This window comes from Trichomycterus rosablanca, chromosome 13, assembly GCF_030014385.1.
Source record: "Trichomycterus rosablanca isolate fTriRos1 chromosome 13, fTriRos1.hap1, whole genome shotgun sequence".
Lineage (NCBI taxonomy): Eukaryota > Metazoa > Chordata > Actinopteri > Siluriformes > Trichomycteridae > Trichomycterus > Trichomycterus rosablanca.
The window spans coordinates 37,819,547-37,833,701 of NC_086000.1; the positions used below are offsets into that span (position 1 = coordinate 37,819,547).

The 14,155-nt window shown below is 44.3% G+C and overlaps 1 protein-coding gene across 1 annotated transcript in view; it reads right to left on the reverse strand.

Annotated features, from left to right (window-relative positions):
- Positions 1–223: 223 nt before the first annotated feature.
- The window catches only part of mrps5 (mitochondrial ribosomal protein S5), a 31,139-nt gene continuing 17,207 nt past the window's right edge, over positions 224–14,155 (reverse strand). The window contains exons 6-11 of the mRNA XM_063007076.1: positions 6,837–6,927; positions 6,276–6,322; positions 6,101–6,158; positions 3,461–3,523; positions 1,637–1,773; positions 224–572 (exon numbers count right to left, since the gene is read on the reverse strand). Of these exons, the coding sequence (XP_062863146.1) occupies positions 348–572; positions 1,637–1,773; positions 3,461–3,523; positions 6,101–6,158; positions 6,276–6,322; positions 6,837–6,927 (621 nt within the window). The 3' untranslated portion in view covers positions 224–347. The remainder of the gene's footprint in view (positions 573–1,636; positions 1,774–3,460; positions 3,524–6,100; positions 6,159–6,275; positions 6,323–6,836; positions 6,928–14,155) is intronic.

Genomic DNA, 14,155 nt, shown 5'->3' on the forward strand with positions numbered 1-14,155 from the left:
TGAGTACACCACCACTGGACTCTGGAGCAGCGGAACCATGCAAACGATGTGAGATGATGCGTCTTTACCTCGAACCTGTGTGACACCAACATACCCGACGCTGAACGTATCCCTGCAGACGTGTTCCAAGATCCAGTCGGGTTGAGGGGCAAAAGCACCGGCGCATTAATTCCCAGGATTCAAAGTTGTAAAGCTTTAAAGAAACATGACAAAAACAAGCAGAGACGTTTAGAACATTTATTCCATTTCTATGACAACAACAGTGTGAGCTGCGCCACCTGGTGCCCAAGCAACCTGGCACCAAAGCTCGGGTCGTGTTCTGTTCTTCCTCATGCCGGTCGTTCTTTTCACCAGATGGTTCTCTTGACGCCGGCCCACACCGAGCGCTTCATGCCCTGCGCGGCCTGAACGTCGGCCCAGTGCAGCTTGGTGCTGGGAACCTCGTCCTCCACCTCGGGGTCGCCCCGGGCCCCCTGCTGCGGCCGGGCCACGACCAGGGGCAGGGGGCCGCGCTCGCCGCTGAACTCCACCACGTTCAGCTGCTTCCTGTCCGCCAGCGCCTGGTGCGTCTCCTGCAAACCACACATCACCACGGTTACGTTTATCTAGGACGACAGTCCCCATACGTCCAGTCAAAATGAATCTGCTTCATAAACATGTACAAAACACACACTATATAGTCAAAAGTATGTGGACACCCCTCTATGAGCATGTCGGATGTTCCGTTTCAAAACCACATGCATCACAGAAATGGCTTTCTATAAGATTTTGGAGTGCGCCTGTGGGAACCCGCTTCCTGCTGTGGATAAGAATGTGAGGTCATCTGTCCGTGAGCTGAAGCTGATCCACGTTGATGTCCAGGTCTGGGTGATATGGGTGTTGGATAACTTTGTCCAGTGACTTCCTTTAGCGGCGTAAAGCACACCACCACTGGACCGTGGAGAATTGAACCATCGAACGATGTGAGATGATGCGTCCTCACCTCCCCATACGTCCAGTCAAAATTAATCTGCTTTATAGACATGTATAAAACACACACTATAGGGTCAAAAGTATGTGGACGCCTGTCTATGAGCTTGCTGGACATTCTGCTTTATAACCACACACATCCACACAAAGATTTTGGAGTGCGCCTGTGGGGATTTCTTTAAAGCTCATGTTGAACAAGGCCTAGCTCCCTACACAGGGCACCAAACACGTCAAACCGAGGCTTTGCGTCGCTCGAAGCGGAAACGGGCCTTCCCCAAACTGTTGGTACGAAGCTGGGAGCGACCCAGGCAACACCAGCAATGCATCTGAGTCTCTCTGTACAAGATGTAACACAAAGCCTCCACAAGGGGGCGTTTAGTACAAGTTTATTTAATGATTATTATGCTCTGCGACATAAAAAACCCTGGACTAGTGGTTCAGGTACCGGACTGGTAATCATAAGGTCACTGGTTCAAGTCCCAGCTGTGTCATGTTGCCACTGTTGGGCCCTTGAGCAAGGCCCTTAATCCTCAATTGCTTATACAGTACACACAGTCACAGTGCCGTAACGAAAGCGCGAACGTCTTGCGTTGGGAACCCGACACCGACGTTCGAGTTCTGACTGGCTCGGAATGTGGGTCTCCGCGGCAACAGAGGAAGCTCTTACCTGACTGGCCAGTCCGGTGAAGAGGGCGCGGGTGATGTTGAGCAGATTGACCGAACCCTCCACTTTGGCGTACATGTCCTGTACACCGATCAGCTTACAGATGGTTATAACCGCCCTGTGACAGTGCAGTCCGTAACCTACACACACACACACACACATGATATATAATACATGATTGCTTAACCCCTAGAGACCCAGCGGTCACATACGGGGACAATACATTTTGGCTCCGTTATGCCCTATACTTCGTTCTACTAAACTCAGACCTGTTGTCCCTATTAGAGGACATTTTGTCTGCCAGTGGTCGCAAAAGTACTAGACCAGTGGCGTCCAAACTTTTTTCTATGACGTTTTTATCACGTCATAACAGTGAGTACGTCTCATTCACGGTTTTGCAGTTTCTCATGAATGCGTACTTCCCGTGTTGCTGCCATCAATTGGTAAAAAGGGGAATTGCATCTTGAATTCGTATAATTTTTTTTTTTTGTTTGACTGTGCTGGCGGGCCACAAGACAGAAGATGGCCGGACTTTGGACATGCCTGTACTAGACAATAAATAAGGTGACAAAAAACAGAAGGTTTTTAGCTGTTGAAGTGCGTGGACACCTAACGATACGTCTTTTTGAGCATCTTTTCCCAAAACTATGGACGATCATGGACATTCATGTGCGAGATCAGGCACTCGACACTCCAATTCATCCCACAGGCGATCAGTCGGGTTGAGGTCAAGGCTCTTATCGAGCCACTGAAGATCCTCCACACAAAACTCATTAAATCAAAACAACGTTGTTATGGACAGAGCTAACAAATACACGTTATGAACGGCGTGACCGAAACAACTAACCTCGCACCGTACAAGGGGCCCCCCACTTTTCGGGACTTCTTTGCAAACTCTTCGGTGCAAATCAGTTCACTGATGTCAAGCGTCCGCCCTCAAAACAACATTTTTTGGTCAGTGCAGTCATTGGTCAATGATTTTAGAAGCTAAATCCAGGGGCACTGGTCAGACCAGACCACGGGGGGGGGGGGGGGGGGGGGGGGGTCATTCAACCTCACGTTAAAATATGCGGGGGGAAGAAGCGTTTATAAGAGACATTAATGGGAGGTTTAAAGTGGTGGAAGCTCTCTGCAGTAAGTTCTGATTGCAGTAGGGGAAGCTGTTGGTACTTCAACAATATAAAACATTTAATTATTTAATTGTATTACATAAAGAAACACTAAAATAGCAAATTTATTTGCAGATTAAGATTATTCTATTACAACTGTATGTATTTATATTGTATAAAATTATATAAAAATAGTGCAATTATTAGTAGATTATTATAATTCTGTGAAATTAAATAATATCTATATTAAAATAGATAAATTATTAGTAGATTAACAGATTACTTCATTACAATTACGTACATTTATATTAAATAAAATAATAATAAAATAATTATTTGTAAATTAGCAGATTACATTATTAATTACATGTATTGATATTATATAAAATAAAATAAATAATAAATTCACCGATTTCATTATGTTGTGTATTTATAAATATTTATAAATACTATTTATACAATATAAAATAATAATAAAATAGTAAAATTATTAGATTACTTTATTACATTTATGTGTATTTATGTGTATTTAACAAAATTCTATTAAAACAGTAAAATTACTAGTAGATTAACCAATAACATTATTATATTCATGTGTATTGATTTTTCTCTAAATATTTAGTCCTCCCTTTCCTCTGGACGAGCCTTCTCTGGTGTCCCTGTATTTTTGGCCGTACAGTGTTAATGTACAGAGTGTGTATGGATGATGAGCGTTTACCTTGGTTCTGTTTCTTCATGCGCAGCGTCGTCCTCTTGAACGTGGATTCGATATCGTGATAAACTACAGCAAGAGAAAGAGACCTGATCACACACACTGTATAGAAATCCCAACATTTTCAGGGTTCTTAGAGTTCATTTGATACCACAACTGTGTTTGAGGGCCAGTGATAGCTCAGTGGTTAAGGTACTGGACTAGTAAACAGAAGGTTGCCGGTTCAAGCCCCGCCACCACAAAGTTGCCACTGTTGGGTCCCTGAGCAAGGCCCTTAACCCTCAATTGCTCATTGTGTAAGTCACTTTGGATAAAAGCGTCTGCTAAATGCTGAAAATGTAAATGTAATGTAAATGTTTGTGGGAAGAATTTTGTATCTATGTACAGTACTGTATATCATATGGGGTGGGTCACATGGACCTTGAAGTTTGACGTTATGCTATAGCACCACCATCAGGCCAATCAGGCTGAGCTCAAGCGCATGAGTACTACCTGCTGACCAGGCATCACGTCTGTACGACTTACGATCAGAGAAAAAGAAGAAAAATCTTAACAAAAACAACAGGGTTCCAGGACCTTTGATGCTCGAGTCACTAAATATGTGATAAATAATAGATAAAGATAAATAAAGATAAATAAACACAAATTCTTTGTCCTTTTGTCAGATAAATAAACATTCAAGTGAATTAAAAATGGACAGATTTCAGTTTTTAGTGCATTTATTTATTTGTTTGTTTGTTTGATGGTGCAGGTGGAAGCTCCCTGCAGTAATGTATAATTGCAGTAGGGGGAGCTGTTGGTACTGCTACAATAATATAAAATATTTAGTTATTTAATTGTATTATATAAAATACTAATAAAATAGTTCGCTCATCTATTGCTGCTGTTTGAGTCGCTCATCTTCTAGACCTTCATCAGTGGGCACAGGACGCTGCCCACGGGGCGCTGTCGGCTGGATATTTTTGGTCGGTGGACGATTCTCAGTCCAGCAGTGACAGTGAGGTGTTTAAAAACTCCAGCAGCACTGCTGTGTCTGATCCACTCATACCAGCACAACACACACTAACACACCACCACCATGTCAGTGTCACTGCAGTGCTGAGAATCATCCACCACCTAAATAATACCTGCTCTGTGGGGGTCCTGTGGGGGTCCTGACCATTGAAGAACAGAGTAAAGGGGGGTTAAAAACTATGTAGAGAAACAGATGGACTACAGTCAGTAATTGTAGAACTACAAAGTGCTTCTATATGGTAAGTGGAGCTGATAAAATGGACAGTAAGTGTAGAAACATGTTTGTTTGTTTGCACACTGTTGTGATGTTCACGGTACGAGCAGCATTTTATATTTTATTAGGGTCTGTCTTACACAGAGTAAACGGATTAAACAGATTTCAGATTTAACAAACAAAATCTGGACAGCTGAATGTCCGGTCCGATTGTTTTAAATTCCAGTGAGAAGCGTATCGGACCATGTAGTTCAGTAATCGTCCACTAGGCGGCGCACGTCTATCTGTTTACATGAGTGAGGCTTTATTTTGTCTCGGTTTTGTTCTCGCCTTTTTCTCTGGGTTTTCTGGTTAATTTTCGCAGGTTCTACAGCTCAGTTCTTACTCGCTGTTTTACTACAATAAGTCAATATAAAAACACTAAAATACAATAAAAGCTGCACTTTAGTTTTACTTCTTTATTGTTTCCTGACGCTTCTTAATGGTGGAGATGCTCAATGTTGGAATACCGTATCCCCCCCCCATCACTGGACTCTATGTTTTATTATTCACACATACAGTATGTATATATTTACATATAGCATATATAGTGTTTTTATTATCATACTGTTGTATAATAGTAATTGCATAGCATAGCTAATTTTTTCTATAATTTCCTTATTTTTTTTATTTTATTTACTCTATTTACTGTACTCACACTGTACTGGAGCTGCTGTAACACTCGAATTTCCCCCATGGGGATCAATAAAGGAATCTTATCTCATCATCAAGAAGTAAAACTAAAGTGCAGCTTTTATTGTATTTCAGTGTTTATATTTTATTTGTGTTATTTTCAGTGTTGAAGTGTCAAAAACCACCTCATTATTTTACGAGACTAAAATATCTGCAGCTCCACAGGACCGTGGACGCATTAACAGGTTCTCCAAACATCCTTATGGGAAAAATACCTCGAAACTCGTCAAAACGTCTTTAAAACTCGACGCCGCTCCCAGAACCACAGTGTTTTCGTATTTTCCCTGATTGAGGGTCTCTTATTGGTTCAGACGGGTGTAATATTTGATATTTTTGGTTATATGTTGGACGCTTTAGCATTTTCTCCCCTTATCGTCAGTTCGGAGCGTCAGATTCTACGTCTCGTGTAAACGACTTCGTTCTTTAGTATTCAGTGGTGTATGTTTTTGGTATTTCCCCCTAAATTTGGGGTGTATTAGTGCAGGGAACGTTTTTCAAGCGACTCACATTCAGATTTTTACCGTGACTCAATCGACACAAACGACGCATCAAAACGTAATAAACTTCATTGATTAAAACGGTCCCACTGTAGTAACGCAAGTCTATTTCGTTTTTCTGTACCTAAAAGTGTCCCAACTTTTTTTGGAAATGGGGTTTGTAGTCCCACCCTTTGCTGTGTAACTTACTGGTGTGGTTGTTGAACCTCTCGATGAAGTAGAGGTAGTGCATGGCTCTGTTCTTGGCCTGAAATAAATAAAATAATTATAAATAATAAGAAGAATTTGTGCTGCTATTCGAACCTGACACACTCGTGTGTGTGTGTGTGTGTGTGTGAGAGAGTGTGTGCGTGCGCGCGCTCACCTTCCTCAGGGCCGTGGTTCGATCTGCTGCTTTGCCCAAAGCGAATCCTGCAAACAGGCCAACGACAGAATTTACATTCGGTTTGTCCGAGGGTCTCTGTGCAGCGCCATCGATCAGCCAGCAGAGGGCGTAACTGCAGCACTTATGAGGAATCCCCTCCGCGGTTACGCCCTCTGCTGGCTGATCGATGACGCGGCACAGAGACGGGGGATAACGGAGATCTGTGTGTGACTCTCCGTGCTGATCTACCTCTGTCCTCAATGGACATCCTATTCCAAAACCATGGACATTAATATACAGGTTCTCTTCCCACGTGCTTTCAGACTGCGTCTGTGGGAAGTTGTGCCCATTCATTCAAAGGCTCATAACCAGTGATACACCCTGACCTCCAGCCTATCAAACAGTGAATGAATGAATCGGAATGCCGACTGTGCACAAGGCCTTATCACCCATAATAAGCACCTGATATCACTCAGAAGTGAATCCCAGTAGTCATGTAATAAAATCCCATAGAAATCCTCCCACAGGAGCGGAGGCTGTTATAGCGGCGTTTTTACTCACCCGCGGCTCCGTTGCCGTTCCCCACGGCGATGAGGGCGCTGATCGACCTCTTCCGGCCCTCTTTGGCGGTCATGTTGAACACACTCTTTACCTATCACACACACACACACACACACACACACACACACACACACACACACACACACACACACACACACACACACACACACACACACACACCCAGAGAGAAACAAAAGTGTGTGTGGTGCAGGTATGATGGTTGCCAGCAGGGGGCAGTATGACTCTACTGGGAATAACATGCACAATGGAACTCGTTCTGCTGCAGTCACACACACACACACACACACACTCACACACTCACTCACACACTCACTCACACACTCACACACTCACACACTCACACACAGTGCAGCACGTCCGTCCTCATTTTCAGTTCAGCACGTGCATTTAAAATACGCTTCAACGCTTCAAGCATTGAGGAAACAGTTTAGGGAAGGCCCTAGCATAAGGAAGGTTCGAGTGTGGCTGGATGAATTGGAACGTCAACTGTGTGCCAGGCTCATTATACCAGGCAGTTCAAAAAGAAAGCATAGTAGCAGTAACGTGCTCCCCGCGTCACTGTGCCACGCAAATGTAATCAGCAGCCATCTAATTAAAGATCCAGGGTCCGAATCTCTTCTGTACTTCTGAAGGGCACAAATTCCCACAGACGCACTTCAAAGTCTGGTGAGAAGTTGCTCAGGGGAGCGGCTGTTGTTCTGGCTGAAAGGATCACACAGAGCTCATGGTCAGGTGTCCAGATACTTTTGCTTTTGGAAAGTGTTCCTCAAGGGCCAATTGAAGGAACGTTTATTTTCTGTGCCAACCGGACAGGTGGCACAGCGTGGAACTCACTAGCCCAAAATCGAATGTGCCACGCCTAATTAAAGATCCAGGGTTCGAATCTCGGCGGTGCTATCGGCCGGCCGGGCGCCTGCATGGACATGATTGGTTGATGAGCACTGGTAAGGTAGCTCAGCGTTTAGGGTACAGGATTAGCAATCAGAAGGTTGCCTGTTCAATCCCCACCACTGCCAGGTTTCCACTGTTGGGCCCCTGAGCGAGGCCCTTTACCTTCAATTGCTTGAATTTGATCATAAGGAAGTGGCTTTGGATAAAAGCGTCCGTTAAATTTTGCAAATGTAATAGTAACAGAAGAACCCAGCTATTCCATCAGGACGTGCGCTGGTCAGCACTGGTCAGTGCGCTCTAAGTGCAGGTCCCATACCCAGATATAAACACAAGGGTTGCATCAGGAAGGGTGCTGTGGTGACACCTATATGTAAAAGTATATACAGTGTATCACAAAAGTGAGTACACCCCTCACATTTCTGCAAATATTTCATTATATCTTTTCATGGGACAACACTATAGACATGAAACTTGGATATAACTTAGAGTAGTCAGTGTACAGCTTGTATAGCAGTGTAGATTTACTGTCTTCTGAAAATAACTCAACACACATCCATTAATGTCTAAATAGCTGGCAACATAAGTGAGTACACCCCACAGTGAACATGTCCAAATTGTGCCCAAATGTGTCGTTGTCCCTCCCTGGTGTCATGTGTCAAGGTCCCAGGTGTAAATGGGGAGCAGGGCTGTTAAATTTGGTGTTTTGGGTACAATTCTCTCATACTGGCCACTGGATATTCAACATGGCACCTCATGGCAAAGAACTCTCTGAGGATGTGAGAAATAGAATTGTTGCTCTCCACAAAGATGGCCTGGGCTATAAGAAGATTGCTAACACCCTGAAACTGAGCTACAGCATGGTGGCCAAGGTCATACAGCGGTTTTCCAGGACAGGTTCCACTCGGAACAGGCTTCGCCAGGGTCGACCAAAGAAGTTGAGTCCACGTGTTCGGCGTCATATCCAGAGGTTGGCTTTAAAAAATAGACACATGAGTGCTGCCAGCATTGCTGCAGAGGTTGAAGACGTGGGAGGTCAGCCTGTCAGTGCTCAGACCATACGCCGCACACTGCATCAACTCGGTCTGCATGGTCGTCATCCCAGAAGGAAGCTGACGCACAAGAAAGCTGACGCACAAGAAAGCCCGCAAAAAGAACATGGATTACTGGAATGCCCTGTGGTCTGACGAGACCAAGATAAACTTGCTTGGCTCAGATGGTGTCCAGCATGTGTGGCGGCGCCCTGGTGAGAAGTACCAAGACAACTGTATCTTGCCTACAGTCAAGCATGGTGGTGGTAGCATCATGGTCTTGGGCTGCATGAGTGTTGCTGGCACTGGGGAGCTGCAGTTCATTGAGGGAAACATGAATTCCAACATGTACTGTGACATTCTGAAACAGAGCATGATCCCCTCCCTTCGAAAACTGGGCCTTATGGCAGTTTTCCAACAGGATAACGACCCCAAACACAACCTCCAAGATGACAACTGCCTTGCTGAGGAAGCTGAAGGTAAAGGTGATGGACTAAACCCAATTGAGCACCTGTGGCGCATCCTCAAGTGGAAGGTGGAGGAGTTCAAGGTGTCTAACATCCACCAGCTCCGTGATGTCATCATGGAGGAGTGGAAGAGGATTCCAGTAGCAACCTGTGCAGCTCTGGTGAATTCCATGCCCAGGAGGGTTAAGGCAGTGCTGGATAATAATGGTGGTCACACAAAATATTGACACTTTGGGCACAATTTGGACATGTTCACTGTGGGGTGTACTCACTTATGTTGCCAGCCATTTAGACATTAATGGCTGTGTGTTGAGTTATTTTCAGAAGACAGGAAATCTACACTGCTATACAAGTTGTACACTGACTACTCTAAGTTATATCCAAGTTTCATGTCTATAGTGTTGTCCCATGAAAAGATATAATGAAATATTTGCAGAAATGTGAGGGGTGTACTCACTTTTGTGATACACTGTATATATATATACATTAAAATATACAAACACAAATGTTCCTGCATCCCTGCTCCTTCTCTGTATGGATCCTTTTCTTCTGCTTCATGGTTTTTAATTTTGATTTAAGTCAGTGCGCTCTAAGTGCAGGTCCAAAGCCCAGATAGAAATACAAGGGTTGCATTACAAGGGGGGTTTTTAAATGTGCCGTGGTGACGCCTACATATATAAAATAAAGATGATGATCGTGGACAATGTGTCATAAAGCCGTGTGTTAGTGCAGCGCTCTCTCTCTCTCTGAACTGAGTCGGCGGGTTCGGATCTGAACTGACAGTCAGTAAAGAAAAAAAAAAAAGCTGATTAGAATAATAATAATTAAACATCATTAAAAGATCCAAACACGAAAGTTCCTGCATCCCTGGTTCTTCTCTGTGTGTACAAAATAAATAAAAGAATAAAGAAGAGAAACCAGAACTCGGTTTCATTCGGACAAATTCTTCTGTGAGGTCCCATCACTGGGCGACATCTCAAGCTCGCAGGTTTGAATCTCAGCTCTGCTAACGACCGACCGGGCGCCTATACAGACAGTAATTTGCTTGTCCGACTGTAGAGTACTGTATGGATTCCTCATAAGTGCAACAATTACGACTTCTGCTGGCTGATCGATGGTGCTGCACAGAGGCGGGGGATAATGGAGATCAGTGCGTGACTCTCAGTGCGAGCTCTGTCTTGGTGGAACCGACCTGTCACAACCCTGTCTAGGATAAAGCAGTTAATAAAAAAGGATCTCCGTATGAACCCGCCTGATGCAGGTAAATATGACCGTCATGACCCTCCTCGGTCAGGAGTGAGGGTGAAACACCACAAGGTGAAATATCCAAAAGCGAAGTACAACTGTGACTGAATATATTCTAAGCAATTGAGGGTTAAGGGCCTTGCCCAACAGTGGCAACTTGGCACTGGTAGGGCTTGAACTGACAACCTTCTAATTACTAGACCAGTGAAATCCAGCAAAATATAATAATAATAATAATAATTAAACATCATTAATTAGGATCTGCGAGGATCCTTCTCTTCCGCTTCATCGTTTTTCATTTTAATTACGTTTTTGGCCTGTGTCACAAATCCACCCAAAAATAATGATAAATAAATAAAAATAAACCCGACCTCACACGTCTCTTCGTCTGTGCCGTCAGACGTCACAAATCCCCAGTCACTCCACACCATGAGTAAACAGACACAGACACACAGTTCACAGCAGCGCTCGCACCCCCGGCAAGGGGAACGCGCCCGTCTCCGCCGACCGTGCCCCGCCGCCAGCGGATTTACCACACACGCTACGCTCTGCTACACCCAGAAAATCTCCGCTCATGATGCAAGATGAGCGGCCCGACCAGAAACGCTCCAAACCGTCCCGGAAACGAATTAAAATCCGTTCATTAATTAGGTGCAGAATCTGAGCGGCGATTCGTCCGAGGAGCCAAACCGGTGCAGGATTTTATATCATATTTTAACTACGTTTACTGTTGTTTACCCTGAAGTGGTGCTGATGGGAACTGGGCACGTCCAGAACTCATAACAGACTTTGTTTATTCATTTTGCTTTTTATATAATATAATTATGTACGTTTATATTATATATTTATTTATTAGGATATTAATGTTGTGTTTAACACTTTGGTTCCATTCATGACAGGACAGGTAGTTACTACTTGCACTTCTTTGTACTGTAGGAGGAAACCGGAGCACCCAGAGAAAACCCACACAGTCACGGGGAGAACATGCCAACTCCACACAGAAAGGACCCGGGTCGTTCCACCTGGGAATCGAACCCGGGAGCTTCTCGCTGTGAGGCGACAGTGCTACCCACCGAGCCACCGTGTCGCCCCATATAAGTTTATATAAGTTACTGTGATTTACAAGATGTAACGTAAAGACTCCACAAGGGGGCGCCCGTGTACAGGTTCATTTCGTGTTAAGCTTTATTTTGAACCAGAAGCGTTTTAGACTCTGGGAGAAGCTGATTCTGATTCTCACCATTTCTCAGAAGCTGGAGCTGTAACACAAGTTTAAAAGTGAAACAGGGAGGAGAATCCAGATAAACACAGATACATGTGGAGCTGTAACCCTGGATCTGACGCTTATTCCACACTGATGCAGATTCACACCAGAGACGGGGACTCGAGTCAGAGTCGCATGTAAGTTGCACACACAGTGACTTCAGACTCGACTCAGACTCGTTTCAAATTACTCGGACTCGACTCATGACTGGCAAGAAGTGACTCATAAACAACAAGAGTCTCTAGCGTCAGCATGTGTTACCATTAGTTACATGTGACAATTATATATACAGTGTATCACAAAAGTGAGTACACCCCTCACATTTCTGCAGATATTTAAGTATATCTTTTCATGGGACAACACTGACAAAATGACACTTTGACACAATGAAAAGTAGTCTGTGTGCAGCTTATATAACAGTGTACATTTATTCTTCCCTCAAAATAACTCAATATACAGCCATTAATGTCTAAACCACCGGCAACAAAAGTGAGTACACCCCTTAGTGAAAGTTCCTGAAGTGTCAATATTTTGTGTGGCCACCATTATTTCCCAGAACTGCCTTAACTCTCCTGGGCATGGAGTTTACCAGAGCTTCACAGGTTCCCACTGGAATGCTTTTCCAGTCCTCCATGACGACATCACGGAGCTGGCGGATATTCGAGACTTTGCGCTCCTCCACCTTCCGCTTGAGGATGCCCCAAAGATGTTCTATTGGGTTTAGGTCTGGAAACATGCTTGGCCAGTCCATCACCTTTACCCTCAACCTCTTCAATAAAGCAGTGGTCGTCTTAGAGGTGTGTTTGGGGTCATTATCATGCTGGAACACTGCCCTGCGACCCAGTTTCCGGAGGGAGGGGATCATGCTCTGCTTCAGTATTTCACAGTACATATTGGAGTTCATGTGTCCCTCAATGAAATGTAACTCCCCAACACCTGCTGCACTCATGCAGCCCCAGACCATGGCATTCCCACCACCATGCTTGACTGTAGGCATGACACACTTATCTTTGTACTCCTCACCTGATTGCCGCCACACATACTTGAGACCATCTGAACCAAACAAATGAATCTTGGTCTCATCAGACCATAGGACATGGTTCCAGTAATCCATGTCCTTTGTTGACATGTCTTCAGCAAACTGTTTGCAGGCTTTCTTGTGTAGAGACTTCAGAAGAGGCTTCATTCTGGGGTGACAGCCATGCAGACCAATTTGATGTAGTGTGCGGCGTATGGTCTGAGCACTGACAGGCTGACCCCCCACCTTTTCAATCTCTGCAGCAATGCTGACAGCACTCCTGCACCTATCTTTCAAAGACAGCAGTTGGATGTGACGCTGAGCACGTGCACTCAGCTTCTTTGGACGACCAACGCGAGGTCTGTTCTGAGTGGACCCTGCTCTTTTAAAATGCTGGATGATCTTGGCCACTGTGCTGCAGCTCAGTTTCAGGGTGTTGGCAATCTTCTTGTAGCCTTGGCCATCTTCATGTAGCGCAACAATTCGTCTTTTAAGATCCTCAGAGAGTTCTTTGCCATGAGGTGCCATGTTGGAACTTTCAGTGACCAGTATGAGAGAGTGTGAGAGCTGTACTACTAAATTGAACACACCTGCTCCCTATGCACACCTGAGACCTAGTAACACTAACGAGTCACATGACATTTTGGAGGGAAAATGACAAGCAGTGCTCAATTTGGACATTTAGGGGTGTAGTCTCTTAAGGGTGTACTCACTTTTGTTGCCGGTGGTTTAGACATTAATGGCTGTATATTGAGTTATTTTGAGGGAAGAATAAATTTACACTGTTATATAAGCTGCACACAGACTACTTTTCATTGTGTCAAAGTGTCATTTTGTCAGTGTTGTCCCATGAAAAGATATACTTAAATATCTGCAGAAATGTGAGGGGTGTACTCACTTTTGTGATACACTGTATATACTGTATATACCCACAACACACACAATGTGTAAATGTTCCAGCCAGCTTCCGGTGTAGTGATGAAGCGTCGCTCCCTACTCCCTACACAGTCTGAAGTTCACTTCATCTGAACATTCTCGTTACCTTTGGATCAGAATCTCACTTAAAATGGTGGAATACCCTACGTAGTGCACTTCACAGGAACGACCGGGGTGAATGGAACGCTCCTACAGAATCGGTGCTGATGGTTGAAAGACGCTTTCTGAACCAATCAGAGCTTCTGATTGTAATTGTTAGTAAGAAATGCTGTTATTTGCATTTATTCGGTTTGCGTCACACAGATGACGCGGTAATGAAACGCCCGATCGGCTTTCTAACCACTTCCTGTTTTACTTCACCACCGGGAAAAGTTTGGAGGTTTTTAATTATAAGCACATTTACAAAATAACGGATTCTGTTCCTAATGGGACGCACGCTTATAAATGTA